Source organism: Cherax quadricarinatus, chromosome 30, assembly GCF_038502225.1.
Source record: "Cherax quadricarinatus isolate ZL_2023a chromosome 30, ASM3850222v1, whole genome shotgun sequence".
Taxonomy (NCBI): Eukaryota; Metazoa; Arthropoda; class Malacostraca; order Decapoda; family Parastacidae; genus Cherax; species Cherax quadricarinatus.
In genome coordinates this window covers 28,123,066-28,140,492 of record NC_091321.1, presented here as the reverse complement: position 1 = coordinate 28,140,492, position 17,427 = coordinate 28,123,066, and the positions used below count along the sequence as shown (strand labels likewise).

General features: G+C 38.7%; 1 protein-coding gene across 5 annotated transcripts in view; it reads right to left on the bottom strand.

The window, feature by feature from the left end:
- The window catches only part of LOC128692478 (uncharacterized), a 97,242-nt gene that overhangs the window by 38,838 nt on the left and 40,977 nt on the right, over positions 1-17,427 (bottom strand). For all 5 annotated transcript variants that reach the window (XM_070090042.1, XM_070090040.1, XM_070090039.1 and 2 more), the window contains 2 exons: positions 10,364-10,884; positions 8,292-8,435 (listed from right to left, as the gene is read on the bottom strand). In XM_070090042.1, coding sequence (XP_069946143.1) covers positions 8,292-8,435; positions 10,364-10,884 — 665 coding nt within the window. The remainder of the gene's footprint in view (positions 1-8,291; positions 8,436-10,363; positions 10,885-17,427) is intronic.

Here is a 17,427-nt window from a genome sequence, read left to right as displayed (position 1 = left end):
CCCAAGGACTTTCCCAATGCCACAATGGATTCCTCAACTGGCATAATCCTCTCAGGGTTAGCCTCAAACCCTTCAAAATCCCTTTTGTCTACACATTCTGGCCACAGTTTCTTCCAAGCAGAGTTCAAGGTCTTCTTAGTCACTCCCTCCCAAGCCTTACCTATAAGGTTTACACAATTGAGGATATTAAAGTGCTCTCTCCAAAACTCTCTTAGAGTCAGTTGAGTTTTTGAGGTCACTACAAAGCACCTTTCAAACAGAGCTTTTGAGTACAGTTTTTTGAAGTTTGCAATAACCTGCTGGTCCATGGGCTGCAGGAGAGGAGTGGTATTAGGAGGCAAAAACTTCACCTTAATGAATTTCATGTCCCCATAAAGTCGCTCTGCCACGTCTGTAGGATGACCAGGGGCATTGTCTAACACCAGGAGGCACTTAAGTTCTAATTTCTTTTCAGTTAGGTAATCTTTCACATTGGGGGCAAATGCATGGTGTAACCAGTCATAGAAAAAGTCCCTAGTGACCCATGCCTTACTGTTTGCCCTCCACAGCACACACAAATTCTCCTTGAGGACATTCTTTTGCCTGAACGGTCTGGGAGTTTCAGAGTGATACACTAATAAAGGCTTCACTTTGCAATCACCACTAGCATTGGAACACATCAACAAAGTAAGCCTGTCTTTCATAGGCTTATGTCCTGGGAGTGCCTTTTCCTCCTCAGTAATGTACGTTCTGCTTGGCATTTTCTTCCAAAACAGGCCTGTTTCATCACAATTAAACACTTGTTCAGGTTTCAGTCCTTCACTGTCTATGTACTCCTTGAATTCCTGCACATATTTTTCAGCTGCTTTGTGGTCCGAACTGGCAGCCTCACCATGCCTTATCACACTATGTATGCCACTACGCTTCTTAAATCTCTCAAACCAACCTTTGCTAGCCTTAAATTCACTCACATCATCACTAGTTGCAGGCATTTTTTTAATTAAATCCTCATGCAACTTCCTAGCCTTCTCGCTTATGATCGCTTGAGAGACGCTATCTCCTGCTAGCTGTTTTTCATTTATCCACACCAATAAGAGTCTCTCAACATCTTCCATCACTTGCGATCTCTGTTTCGAAAACACAGTTAAACCTTTGGCAAGAACAGCTTCCTTGATTGCCTTTCTGTTGCCCACAATAGTAGCGATGGTTGATTTGGGTTTCTTGTACAACCTGGCCAGGTCGGCGACACACACTCCACTTTCATACTTATCAATGATCTCTTTCTTCATCTCTATAGTAATTCTCACCTTTATTGCTGTAGGGTTGGCACTAGAAGCTTTCTTGGGGCCCATGGTCACTTATTTTGCAGATAAAATCACCAAAAACACTGTAATAATACGAAATGTTCCGATTGTATGCTTGGATGTTACCGCGGAGGCTGGCTGGTAAACAATGCCACCGGCGGCACATGTGAGGCTGGCTAAGGGCGCACATTGGACGCGTCTCGGACGAACAGCGGTGAGCGGGTTTTTGAGCGGTATGCGAGGCAAAATTTTTGCGATAAAAGCGAGCGGTATGCGGATTAAACGTTATGTGATGCCAACGGTATGCGGGGGTCCACTGTACTAGGGTTATGGACACTCCCAAGCTTCAGAACCTTGCATTTATCTACAGTGAACTGCATCTACCACTTTTCTGACCAGGAATTGAGTTTGTCTAATATTGCGACCCCTGAATGGGTCACAATGCATATAATGTATATTACCTGTTCATATAATTTTATATTGCTTACATTTGTGATATTAGCTAAATCGTAAATATATTGCTTTATATTATTATTTGACTTAGTTATATTATTAGGTAGGATGTAACATTTATATATATATTCGGTGCTCATAGTTCGAGTGTTAAGTAGCTGACAGCCTTGTCTAACTACTGTGTTTTCTCTCCGCTCGTTATGCTGCCGGCTTCTCTGTGTTGCTGGGCAGCAACAGTCCACGGAGAGTCACGTGATCGGGGGGGGGGTGATCACACCTCGCCTGGAGTAGTCTAGCTGGCCTGTGCTAGCTATTGTCGGTTGGACGTTGCTTCTAACAAGAGGTCCCACACCAGCTCTACCTTGTGGGCCCTTGTTGAAAGAACGTCTCTGTCGCTTTATTGTTGTTGGTTCTGTGTAACTCTGTTCACAGAACATAGCCTAGACTTAGTGATTTTCGACGTTGTACTGAGGTTGTGTCGCATAGACACTCTGAGAAATTCAGGTCCTGAGCTGTAGCTTCTGACCTAATTTGTATTGGTATCTGTGTACTGTCACAGTCGGGATTTTTCTAATGGTGAACTTAGATTCTGTAGTATGGGAGTTTTGTGACTTTTGTGGTGGATCTGCAGATGGTCCCTACTTAGTGTCGTTATATTATCTCCTTGTTCCTAATTCTGAGTCGCTGTTGCTTGTTATATTGTTGTTCAGCTTATCAGTCGTTTTATTGTTCAAGCAAGCTGTTCTGATTGCCAGGTTGGTCAAGAAGTTAGTTTATGTGAGGAATTTTAGTCAGTCACTGGTTAAGTCTAGTCGAGTCTTGAGACATAGCGAACTACATAAAGCACTTACACACATACACACAAACTTACTTGTATATATTTGTACTATGTTATTAAATACTAACAATGTACCAGACGGTACTTAAAAGCCATTAAGATGTGATATGTGCCTTCAGCACTATACTACTGTACACGAGAGAAGTGTAGGAACTTGTGTCCTATACGTATTATATTCAACTGATTACTATAATTTACTTTGATAATATATGCCTAGACAACTTAATTGTTAATAAACTTATTAAATTTTAATTTCTTTAGTTAGTAGCCTACCAGTTGTAATCCTGAAGCACTACTGAATCTTGCTGAATTCTAATGGATAATTGGACCAGGATACTGACTACTTGTTACAAAAACCCAGTAACAGGCTGGATGCTAGAAGGGCAGTCCTTTCTAGAATTCACTGAAGATCTCTATGCTTATTAGATATCGCATTTTTTGTAACATCTAAATCCTCCTGAAGTTCCGTGACATCTAAGTTTAAATCAATTATCCTACCTATCTTTGTGTCATCGGCAAATTTGCTCATATCACTAGTATTTCCCTCATCAAGGTCATTGATATATATTATAAACAACAATGGGCCCAAGACTGATCCCTGTGGAATGCCACTTGTTACGGATCCCCATTCGGATTTAACCTCATTTAAGCATACTCTCTGCTTCCTATTGGTGAGCCATGACTCGATCCATGACAACACTTTTCCCCCAATGCCATGAGCTGCCACTTTCTCTATTAGTCTCTGGTGTGGTACTCTATCAAAAGCCTTACTAAAATCTAAATAAACAATATCGAATTCTTTATCATGATCAACGACCTCAAACGCTTTACTGAAGAAGGTTAATCAATTAGTTAGGCAGGAACGACCCCTCGTGAATCCATGCTGAGTATCATTAATCAAGCTGTGCTTATCGAGATGGCTTCTTATATTGTCAACTATAACTGACTCTAGTAATTTGCCTACAATTGAGGTTAGGCTTATTGGGCGGTAATTTGACGGTAAAAACTTGTCCCCTGCTTTAAAAATAGGAATTACATTAGCCATCTTCCACATATCAGACACTACACCTGTTTGAAGAGAAATATTAAAAATATTAGTCAATGGTTCACAAAGTTCCATTTTACACTCTTTAAGAACCCTTGAAAAAAGTTCATCAGGGCCCGGGGATTTATTTTGCTTTAACCAGTCTATCTGTTTGATAACCATTTCGGAAGTGACTGTGACATTGCATAATTTATCATCATCAGGCCCACTATAAAAATTAATTACTGGGATATTGTTAGTGTCTTCCTGAGCGAAAACTGAGAGAAAATAATTATTAAGAATAGAGCACATTTCATTCTCCTTGTCAGTGAGATGCCCAGAGTTATTTTTAAGGGGACCTATCTTATCTCTAACTTTTGTTCTATAAAGCTGGAAAAAACTTTTTGGGTTAGTTTTCGAATCCCTAGCAACTTTAATTTCATAGTCCCGTTTAGCTTTTCTTATCCCCTTTTTAACATCCCTTTTAATGTCAATATACTGATTCATAAGATGACCCTCACCTCTTTTAATGCTCCTATAAATTCCTTTTTTCTGTCCTAAAAGATATCTGAGCCTATTATTCATCCATCTGGGGTCATTTCTATTCGATCTAATTTCCTTATATGGGATAAATGTCCTTTAGGCAGCATGTAGTGCGTTAAGAAAGCCGTCATACTGATAGCTCTCTTCATTACTCCAGTCCACAGATAAGTGTTCTCTAAGCCCATTGTAATCTGCTAAGCGAAAATCTGGGACAAGTACTGAATTATCCTTACTATCATACTTCCATTCAATGCTAAAGGTAATTGATTTGTGATTGCTTGTGCCGAGTTCCTCTGTACGTAATTTGTAAATTATTAACAAGAGTTTCATTGTTTGCCAAAACCAAGTCAGGCAGGTTATTTCCCCTTGTAGGCTCTGTCACAAACTGCTTCAAAAAACAATCCTGAACTACTTCTAAGAAGTCGTTTGATTCTAAATTCCCAGTCAAGAAATTCCAATCAATATAACTAAAGTTAAAGTCTCCTAGAATTACTACGTTATCGTGCCTTGTGGCCTTAACAATTTCCTCCCATAGAAGTCTCCCTTGGTCCCTATCTAAGTTTGGAGGATGGTATATCACACCTAAAATCAATTTTTCAAGTCCCTCTGAAAATTCTATCCAAACAGACTCTGTATGTGTTACTTCAGACTTAATATCCGTTTTTATGCAACAGTTCAAGCGATCTCGGACATACAGTGCCACCCCACCCCCCTTCCCGATACTTCTGTCTACTTGGAACAATTTAAAACCCTGTATGTGACATTCTGCAGGCATGTCCCGATTTTTCGTATTGAACCACGTCTCAGTTAAGGCAAATACATAATGTTACCTGCACTAGCAACTAATCTCAACTCGTCCATCTCATTCCTAGCACTACGACTATTTATTTTTATTACTTTATTATCACACTGGCTGATTCCCACCAAGGCAGGGTGGCCCAAAAAAGAAAAACTTTCACCTTCATTCACTCCATCACTGTCTTGCCAGTGATATTGTGTAATATATATTTAAGGACCCTCCCTTATCTTTACCCTTCCTGCTCCTTTCTGTTATTCCACTAAACCTATTACTGTCCTTGTCACCTAGTGCCACTGGATTTCCAATATCCACCTCATTTTGCCTATTACTAGTTCTCCTAGTACTCATATTACTACACTGGGACTTCACTGTTTTCCTGCCAAAACCCATACCACTAACTATTCCTAGTATAAAGACCTAACAGCTCCCTCCACTGCAATGGCCAGTGCTCCCACCCCAAACCTAGATAAATGAACCCCATCCCTGGCATACATGTCATTTCTGTCATAGGAGAGGTCCCAGTTGTCAATGAATGTTACTGCATTTTCCTTACAGTATTTGTCCAGCCAGCAATTGACACCAATTGCCCTGGACAACCATTCATTTCCAACTCCTCTCCTTGGCAAAATACCACATATGGCAGAGTTCCCACCCTTCCTCCTAATTATCTCTATTGCTGACCTATACCTGCTAATCAGGTCCTCACTCCTACGTCTGCCAACATCGTTGCCTCCAGCACTGAGACAGATAATAGGATTGCTCCCATTACCTCTCAATGTCATCCAGACGGCTAACAATATCCTTCATCCCAGCCCCAGGAAAACACACTTTCTGCCTCCTACTCCTATCCTTCAAGCAGAATGCCCTATCCATGTACCTAATCTTGCTATCCCCAACAACAACAACAACAATGTTTTTACCTTCCTTGGCGTTGTCTGTCATGATGTTCCCAGTAGTCGACTCACATTCGTCAGGTAGCACTACACCTTCACTTGTGGAATTTGTCAAGACGTTCTCGATGGTCTTCGTTGGGGTTTCTAGGGATGTCTCACTCATGTCTGCCAATGCTTCCTTGGTGCTCGTTGTGACATTCCTAGTAGAACACCCACATTCGTCAGGTAGCACCGAAAATGGGTTGGAAGTTTCCACAGTAGTCTTCTGGTACCTCGTTGTTTCTGCCTCTCCAACAGTCTTCTTTAACCTCAGCTTTGTTCCATGTTGCCCGGCCACTGACCAAGTTCCCCTCTTAACCTGGGGACTCACAACAGGAGGATTACTACGAATCCTCTTGTTCTCCTCCGTTAATCGCCATATCTCCAGCTTAGCAACCCTAAGCTCTTCTTTCAGCTGCTGGTAAAGATGCTCAAGAGAGGGCATCCTGGTTCAGATTCGAGAGTACACTAACGTCCTCACTGCTACATTTTTGCCCAATGAGCAAGTATGGGAGGCCAATGTCCCTTACCCTTGTAGTCACTCAGAAACAATCACATTATTCCTGGAAAACACGACTTCTATATTGTGCCTCTTCTACCTTCCTACTTCTGTGCAATAACCATACCCATCAGTTCCATCAAGGATGATGATAGCCTTACACATAGGCTGGCCCCTCTATGCTCTAGAGAACCTGACAGGTTTATTCACACAACTGTTGCTTATTCTTTGAAAAGTAGTACTGAAACCTTGTATCACCTTCTGATCAACCTTACATTTTTTTCAAAACAGAAAAAAAAAATCTTCTGAAATGGTAAAGAATCTTTTTCTAAGGCAATGACACCAAAAAATGCAAAATATGAAGGAAAGTTTAAGAATTACGCAAGCACAAAGTTGGCAATCTGAGCAAAATTATTGCATTGGCAATTTTGCCCCATTTGAGTCCTGTTTTAAGAACTTCCATTGCTCAATTTGATCCGATTCTTAGCTTAGCCATTAGTATGCCTTCTGTTTTATTGAATAAGTACAAGAAACAGCCCATTCAGCTAACAGAACTATCCTATAACATGCACAGAATTAGGTAATTTGGCTAATTTTACACAAAATTCAACAAATTCCAATTTAAAAACAGTCCAAAAGAAACACTGTAAGCATTGTAGCCACTAAAGCAACCTTTCCACTGTTCATTAATCGCAACCACTAGCCTCTCCTATGTAACATTTTCCCTACATTTTGAATTCATTATAACACAAAAAATAAAAGCTTTACCCTATTTCTCAGATAATAAAATACTGTACATCAAAAAATGATTGGTCATAACTTATGCTGTCCCAATAAATGAAAAAGATCTAGGAAAAACCCGTAAAAGAGACTGGGGGAGGGAGGAAAGGAAGGCCCTACCCTTCCTTGAGACCATTGCCAAATATCTAAGTAATACAGCCTCTCCTCACTTAATGACCGAGTTCCGTTCCTAAGACCACATTACTAAATGAATTCATCGTTAAGTGAAGAGAATACTATAATGGCAGTGGGTTTGTGTCAACCATCTTTGATATTGTTTTAATATCACCTTTGCACCATTTATAACATTTCTGGTATATTTTTAAATGTTTATACAGTAGTTTACTGTATATTGTAATAAACAGAATAGAGAAAATCAACTCTAATGTACATTATTTAGGTATGCATACTGGTCAGAGAGCCTGTCGTAAGTCCGAGTCGTCGGTAAATGAGTACATCGCTAAGTGAGGAGAGGTTGTATTTCTGGCACTTCGAGGCCTACTTCAAGCTACACTTTCGGTTTGAAACCAACTGAAATCATCTCCATTTCTCTAGTATTTTTTCCATTCTATTAACTGATACCAAGAAACAGCCAATAAAACCAAAAAACTACCTAGAAAACACCCTTAAGTTGCCATTTTAAACCAAACACAAGGTAAAAGGTCTCCTTTTCCCATCATGAACTGCATAAAGAAATAGTGTTTTTATACTGTGCACACTCACAGCACAAAACCCATTCTCTCATGTCTAGGCCAAAATTTACCATTCAAAGCATATCTGAGGGTGCCATGCTTAAAATGTAGATCTAACGGAGCGACAGTGCTGTCAATAAAGTGGATCTACTGTATATGAAAGACAGTGAAATGGTCAAGTCTCCTTAGGAGTGCCATCTTCTGCCCCAACGAGATAATCAGGTCACACTTCTTTGTCAGGAAGATGTAGAAAACTACCATCACAACACTGCTACTTTAGTTTCAAGCTAATCATGGCAACCCTTCATTTAATGTGCATTTTCAAAGCATGCGTTCATTATTACCCCATTCATAAAGTGATGAAAGAAAGATAGCAAACAATTGAGCCTAATATAAGACATGTTTAACACTATACACGCAATTATAACAAACATACTGTATGTCTTACCGAACAGACTGCTGGCACCAAAATGCTTGAAGTTGAGATATGACCAATCTTAAGGCTTTGGTGTCCCAGTGCCATTTTTGGTCTTCAAAGATTGTCTGATAAAGGTTTAATGGCACTTCACTGGCCATGGAGTGTTGTGATATCCTACAAAATGTGAAGCCATATTAAACAATAGGTATGCATGCAGTGTATGGCAATGTAAGTTCAATGTGAACCTAGTCTCAAAATAAAGTCAAAACACAATTATATTTCCTTAAACTTGACTGACCTTGCAAAACTAAATGCAGACCTCAAGAATTTTACAATAAATTATATATATACATTTTTTTTTTTTTACATGATGGCTGTCTCCCACCGAGGCAGGGTGACCCAAAAAACTTAAGTAAAGAATGTGTGATGGTGACAATGATTCATTGTGTGTGTATTGCCAGCCCTACCTCAGTTTAATACAATGTTTTGTTAAAAAATTATTAATGCAGAATATTTAAAAACTGCAAATCAATAACTGTGTAGTGGTAGTAATATAGTAGAAGTAATAGTGTGAAATTGTACAAAGTTAGGAGAAGTATTAAAGTACATCTGCAAGGGCTGGAGTAAGTAACACTTCCTTCACCCTCCACCGCACTAGGAACCTGCTGAATATTTTCACCACACAATATCAATTTCCTTTCTCCCACATTTCACAAAACATACTATTGCATGAAAGTCTATGAAATTCACCATTATACATGCTCTAATTATATTATTGTCGTCCATTCATATAGTTTTTCTTAAGTAATTTTTTTTTTCAACAAACCAGACATATACCACCAAGGCAAGGTGACCTAAAAAAAAGTTGCCTCTTACAATATGCATTGCTTATGGAGGAAAAATTCTGTTCCACTTCCCCACGGAGTTCTTAGGTAATTCTTTCTTTATTTCAACACACCGGCCGCATCCCACTGAGGTGGGGTGGCCCAAAAGAAGAAACGAAAGTTTTTCCTTTTACATTTAGTAATATACACAGGAGAAGAGGTTACTAGCCCCTTGCTCCCGGCATTTTAGTAACCTCTTACAACACACATGTCTTACGGAGGAGGAATTCTGTTCCCTTTCCCCATGGAGATAACAGGAAATAAACAAGAACAAGAACTAGAAAGAAAATAGAAGAAAACCCAGAGAGGTGTGTATATAAATGCTTGTACATGTATGTGTAGTGTGACCTAAGTGTAAGTAGAAGTAGCAAGACGTACCTGAAATCTTGCATGTGTATGAGACAGAAAAAAAAAGACACCAGCAATCCTATCATCATGTAAAACAATTACAGGCTTCCGTTTTACACTCACTTGGCAGGATGGTAGTACCTCCCTGGGCGGTTGCTGTCTACCAACCTACTTTCTTACGTAATTATCTTTATATAAATATATTTCTAGGAAGGTAGGTAGTAGGTTGGTAGACAGCAACTGCCCAGGGAGGTACTACCGTCCTGCCAAGTGAGTGTAAAACGGAAGCCTGTAATTGTTTTACACGATGGTAGGATTGCTGGTGTCTTTTTTTTTTTTCTGTCTCATACACATGCAAGATTTCAGGTACGTCTTGCTACTTCTACTTACACTTAGGTCACACTACACATACATGTACAAGCAAGTATATACACACCCCGCTGTGTTTTCTTCTATTTTCTTACTAGTTCTTGTTCTTGGTTATTTCCTGTTATCTCCATGGGGAAGTGGAACAGAATTCTCCCTCCGTAAGCCATGCCGGGAGCAAGGGGCTAGTAACCCCTTCTCCTGCATAAATTACTAAATTTAAAAAGAGAAACTTTCGTGTTTCTTTTTGGGCCACCCTGCCTCGGTGGGATACGGCCGGTTTGTTAAAAGAAAGAAGATTTCTAGGAAAAAGCTAGTAACCCCTTCTCCTGTATAGATTATGAAAATTAAAAAGAGAAACTTTTGTTTTTCTTTTTGGGCCTCCCTACTTCAGTGGGATACAGCCAGTTTATTGAAAGAAGAAATAGAAATATATTTCTAAATTAACAGAAATAATGTAAGTATATAGGCTCCGTATGTTTCTTAGGTCTCTACAACACTCACCTATTGTTTTTCACATCCAGTAAGTGCAGCATACTGTCTGCACTTGCCTTTCCTTCTCCAACATGAAACAACATTGCGATGATTTTCCGCAACTCTTCCATCAGGAAGTCCTGACCCTTGATGTTTATAAGACACATGTCATAACCATCACTGCTCACAGCTTTCTTACAGTTATGTCTCTTTGTTGCTGCTGCTACTGCACAAGATCTTATATCACCAGTAGCACGTTTTCTTCTCTCAACCAGTTTACCGCATTTCTGTCTGCAACTTTCTTTGGTTTCAAATTCTGACTCATTGTCAATATCATTCTCACTTCCAGTCTGTGTATGTATTCTTATATATTCAACCGGATCACACAAAGGTCTGCTGTTATCTTTGGCTCGAAGATCACAGCATGAGGGAGAAATTGCAACAGAATACACATTCCGATATAGACACTTCAATGCCTTAGTGGCATCTTTCTTGTACAGACTGGTATAATTATGACGACCCAGCAGATGTTGTGCTGCTTCCTCCATCACCTGCAAGGTTATCACAGTGACACATTCTGTATAAACACTGTGTCACTTAATTTAACAATGTATCACCTCACTAAACACTGTATCACTTAACTAAAACACAGTACCACTTAACTAAAACACTGTATCACTTCACTAAACAGTGCATCCCCCTCAATGAACTTGTCAGTATCCAGGACTCCTGAATCATATTAACAAAAATGCAAATTACAAATATTTAGGTAAACTGTTGATAGATTTCAGCCTATTATACATTTTATATCTGCACTGAAACAGAAATTTGTTTAAATTGAATATTTTTGTTTTAACACGTCGGACGTTTCCCACTAAGGCAGGGTGACTCAAAAAGAAAGAAAAAACTTTCATCATTGTTCAACACTTTCACCATATCTACTTATATTACTGTTTAAAATGTGAAATAAACTAGGCATTATAAAGCTGTTAATTGATCATTGTGTATAGTGCAAGACACTTGATGTATTTCACTTGTATTGTTCATCCAGTATGTTAGCAACTTTCTAAAATAAAAATGTATGTATAATACACAGATCATTTATATGCAACAGTGATACCTGACATGACGTTCATGAAGAAATGCAAATTTTAAATATTATAGATCCTTTGTGGCTTCGATTGGATAGAGCCAGTTCAGTGATAGAAATTCAAACCTAATGAGATCAATTTACAAATATTAGCATATGAAGCCATTCAATAATACTGTACAGAGAACAGAGAAAATTTTTATATGTTAAATGGGGCCAAAGCATTTTCAGAAAAGGTCATTTTTTTCAAATTGTACAATATCAAAACCTCTACTGTAATATTAAAAATAAACAATGGTACAGAATAAAAAATTCTAGGGCAATGTGCCATGACTTGCCACCAGACCTGCTCAGGCTATGGCAACCCTTAACCCTTTCAGGGTCGTCAGGCCCTCTCCCAGACTTGTTCTCAGGGTCGCCAAAATTTAAAAAAAAAAAACAAAAAAAAAAAAAACTTTTTTTATCTTATGAAAACAGAGAATCTTTTACCGATCATAATGACACCAAAAGTATGAAATTTGATGGAAAACTTACGGAATTATGCTCTTGCAAAATTAGCGGTCTCGACGATGTTTGCGCATTGGCGATTTTGCCCGCTTTGAGCCCTATTTTCGGCCAATTCCAGTGTACTAGTCGACAAAAATCATAACTATGTCACTAGAACTCCATTTTTTTCTATCGAATGAGTACAAGAAACCACCCATTTACCGATTTCAACTATCCAAGAAAGTGGTTAGAAATTGGCAATTTTGCCAATTTCACACAAATTTCAGAAGATGCCAATTTCCAAATAGGGTCCATAATAAACAAGAAAGACATTCCTGGCACTAAAATAACAAGTTCTCTGTTCATTAGTCACATCCCCAGGCCCCTCTTATATTTCTTTTGCTTTCCACTTTGAATTTTTATTCTTACAAAAAATAGAAGATTTACTGTTATGCAGACTACTGCATTAGTGTAGAAATGGTATAAATAATATCAGCGCACTTGTGAAAGAATATTAGACTCACCAGTTGACGTGTATTGGACGCTTGGCACAATTTGTTTACTTTTGAACTTTGGTAAAAATCGAACATTTCTGCTACTTTGAGCTCAATCTAAATTTCTGTAATAATGTCTTCCATTCTATAAAATGAGACCAGGAAAACTAGAATAAAAGCATAAATACCATACGAAAATACAGTGCAAATTCGCTGTTTTAATCCAAAAACACCGTCAAAGCTTTTTTCTCTCATTACACACTGTGCTGCAGGATTTTTTTTATACTGCGCACACTGACCACATAGACCATTCTTTCATATGTAGGCTACCAGCTTTCTCTCACTAGATTTGAGGGCGCTAGAATTTAGGCGTACTAGTACATCAAAAACCCTGTTGCGTAAGCCACACTAGTACGTCAGAAACCCTGAAAGGGTTAAGGTCTCAGTCTATCTTGGTAATTACCTGTATGTAGCTACAAAAGCAGAGCAATGCTCATAGTCTTCTGTTTTTGGAATATTTAGTCTATCATAAAGTGTTTTAAAGTATCGAGTGACTGCAGCACTCACTCTCACATCTTGTAAACCATTCCACTGTTACACTACTGATTATATCCAGTGAGTTCAGTGACTGCAACACTCTACATCCTCCTATAAATCATTTCACTGTTAGACCACTGTTTAATACAAGTTGATTTACAGGTGATACATTTCCATTTCTTTGTCTGTCTCATAAATAGTATGCAAGATTACAGGTATGTCTTGCTACTTCTACTTACACTTAGGTCACACTACACATACATGTACACGTTTATTTATACACACTTATCTGAGTTTTCTTTGATTTAATCTTAATAGTTCTTGGTCTTGTTACTTTAAATAACAAAAAAGGCACAATACCGTGACTGGAACAATACACAAATAACCCGCACATAAAAGAGAGAAGCTTACGACGACGTTTCGGTTTCATCTTGTCGGTATTATATACAATTCTTGTACTACTACTACTACCACCACCTCTTCCTGCCTATATATAGCCGTCCTGCTCCACCTCTTGTTAGTGTGACTTTGTCAATGGTCCAAGCCGGACCGAAACGTCGTCGTAAGCTTCTCTCTTTTATGTGTGGGTTATTTGTGTGTCTTGTTACTTTCCTTTTATATCCATGGGGAAGTGGAATAAGAATCTTTCCTCCATAAGCCATGTATGTTGTAAAAGTCAACTGAAATGCCGGAAACGAAGGGCTACTAACCCCTTTTCCTGTAATAATTACTAAAAAGAATAAGAAGAAAATTGTCAAAGTGGGAAGTCTGAATGTGTGTGGATGTTGTGCAAATGATAAGAAAGAGATGATTGTGGATGTTATGAATGAGAAGAAGCTGGATGTCCCGGCTTTAAGTGACACAAAGCTAAAGGGGGTGGGAGAGTTTCAGTGGAGAGGAATAAATGGGATTAGGTCAGGGGTTTCAAATAGAGTTAGAGCTAAAGAAGGAGTAGCAATAATGTTGAAGGATAAGATATGGCAGGAAAAGAGGGACTATAAATGCATTAATTCAAGGATTATGTGGAGTAAAATAAAGGTTGGATGTGAAAAGTGGGTTACAGTAAGTGTATATGCACCTGGAGAAGAGAGAAGTGTAGAGGAGAGAGAGAGATTTTGGGATATGTTGAGTGAATGCGTGGGGAGTTTTGAACCAAGTGTGAGAGTACTTGTGGTTGGGGATTTCAATGCTAAAGTGGGTAAAAATGTTGTGGAGGGAGTAGTAGGTAAATTTGGGGTGCCAGGGGTAAATGTAAATGGGGACCCTTTAATTGAGCTGTGTAGAAAGAGATTTGGTAATAAGTAATACATATTTTATGAAAAAGAGGATAAATAAATATACAAGGTATGATGTAGCACATAATGAAAGTAGTTTATTAGATTATGTATTGGTAGATAAAAGGTTAATGGGTAGGTTCCAGGATATACATGTTTATAGAGGGGCAACTGATATATCGGATCATTATTTAGTTGTAGCTACAGTTAGAGTAAGAGGTAGATGGGACAAGAGGAAGGTGGAGACAACAAGTAGGAGGGAAGTGAAAGTGTATAAACTAAGGGAGGAGGAAGTTCGGGTGAGATATAAGCGACTATTGGCAGAAAGGTGGGCTAGTGCAAAGATGAGTAGTGGGGGGGTTGAAGAGGGTTGGATGAGTTTTAAAAATGCAGTATTAGAATGTGGGGCAGAAGTTTGTGGTTATAGGAGGGTGGGGGCAGGAGGAAAGAGTGATAGGTGGAATGATGAAGTAAAGGGTGTGATAAAAGAGAAAAAGTTAGTTTATGAGAGGTTTTTACAAAGCAGAAATGTTATAAGAAGAGCAGAGTATATGGAGAGTAAAAGAAAGGTGAAGAGAGTGGTGAGAGAGTGCAAAAGGAGAGCAGATGATAGAGTGGGAGAGGCACTGTCAAGAAATTTTAATGAAAATAAGAAAAAATTTTGGAGGGAGTTAAACAAGTTAAGAAAGCCTAGGGAACGTATGGATTTGTCAGTTAAAAACAGAGTAGGGGAGTTAGTAGATGGGGAGAGGAAGGTATTAGGTAGATGATGAGAATATTTTGAGGAACTTTTAAATGTTGAGGAACAAAGGGAGGCGGTAATTTCATGCACTGGCCAGGGAGGTATACCATCTTTTAGGAGAGAAGAAGAGCAGAATGTAAGTGTGGGGGAGGTACGTGAGGCATTACATAGAATGAAAGCGGGTAAAGCAGCTGGAACTGACGGGATCATGACAGAAATGTTAAAAGCAGGGGGGGATATAGTGTTGGAGTGGTTGGTACTTTTGTTTAATAAATGTATGAAAGAGGGGAAGGTACCTAGGGATTGGCAGAGAGCATGTATAGTCCCTTTATATAAAGGGAAGAGGGACAGAAGAGATTGTAAAAATTATAGAGGAATAAGTTTATTGAGTATACCAGGAAAAGTGTACGGTAGGGTTATTATTGAAAGAACTAGAGGTAAGACAGAATGTAGGATTGCGGATGAGCAAAGAGGTTTCAGAGTGGGTAGGGGATGTGTAGATCAAATGTTTACATTGAAGCATATATGTGAACAGTATTTAGATAACGGTAGGGAAGTTTTTATTGCATTTATGGATTTAGAAAAGGCATATGATAGAGTGGATAGGGGAGCAATGTGGCAGATGTTGCAAGTATATGGAATAGGTGGTAAGTTACTAAATGCTGTAAAGAGTTTTTGTGAGGATAGTGAGGCTCAGGTTAGGGTGTGTAGAAGAGAGGGAGACTACTTCCTGGTAAAAGTAGGTCTTAGACAGGGATGTGTAATGTCACCATGGTTGTTTAATATATTTATAGATGGGGTTGTAAAAGAAGTAAATGCTAGGGTGTTCGGAAGAGGGGGGTGGGATTAAATTATGGGGAATTAAATACTGTACAAAATGGGAAGTGACACAGTTACTTTTTGCTGATGATACTGTCACCCCGATCCATAAAGGAGGAGACCAAACAGAGTTGAATAACTATAGGCCAATATCCAATTTACACCCTCTCTCAAAAATCTTCGAAAAATTAATTCATAAACGAATCTACTCCTACCTCATCTCCCAAAACATTCTCAACCCCTGCCAATTTGGATTCAGGCCTAATAAAAATACTAATGATGCTATTATACACATGCTAGAACATATATACACTGCAATAGAGAAAAAAGAGGTCCCACTGGGGATCTTCATTGACTTACGTAAAGCTTTTGATACAGTTGACCATGACTTGCTCCACGTAAAATTGTCACACTATGGTATTAGAGGGCACTCCCTCAACTACCTCAAGTCATACCTCAGCAACAGAAGCCAATATGTGTACGCAAATGGAGCAAGCTCTTCCGCTCAACCAATTACAGTTGGTGTCCCACAGGGAAGTGTCCTTGGCCCTCTTCTCTTTCTCCTATACATAAATAACCTACCAAATGCTTCGCAATTACTCAAACCCACACTTTTTGCAGATGACACTACATACGTCTTCTCTCACCCGAGCCCAGTCACGCTAGCCAATACTGTAAACACCGAATTACAGAAAATATCTACCTGGATGAGGACTAACAAACTTACACTAAACATTGACAAAACCTACTTCATTCAGTTTGGTAACAGAGCTACAGATGTCCCTCTTAACATAATGATAAACGGATCACCTATCACAAAGCTAACAGAGGGAAAATTCTTAGGAATCCACCTTGATAATAGACTCAAATTTCATACACATATACAACAAATTTCTAAGAAAATTTCCAAGACTGTAGGCATACTATCGAAGATACGGTATTATGTTCCACAGTCAGCCCTCCTGGCCCTTTATCACTCTCTTATTTAACCCTATCTCACCTATGGAATTTGTGCATGGGGCTCAACAACAATTAACCATCTCAGACCACTAATTACCCAACAAAAGGCTGCAGTTAGAATGATAACAAATTCTCACTACAGGCAGCACACTCCACCAATATTCAAAACACTCAACCTACTCACCATACAAAACATCCATACTTATTACTGCACCTATTACATACATAGAACACTTAACTCTGATATTAACCCTCCCCTTAAACATCTCCTTGCCAACCTCAACAGAACACATGACCATAACACAAGGCACAGATCACTCTTTGATGTTCCTCGTGTCCATCTCACGCTATGCAAAAACTCAATGTACATAAAAGGCCCTAAAATCTGGAATTCATTACCTGTAAATATAAAAGAAACACTACCTGTTTATAAATTCAAGTCTCTTCTCAAAGATCACTTACTCACTCAAAACCAAATAAATACTGAATAACTGAACCTTATAAATTGTATATCCTAAATGTTACTCACAATTATATCACACAAATGTTAAACCTAGGACCCAATCTAACTTTGTTATTTTTTTAAATACACTACCTAACAGAATACTCCATTCGACTGAATGTATAGCAATGCATGCAACCATATGACCTGTCTTTGTAATACTCATTTGTGCTTTATAGTTATCTGTTTA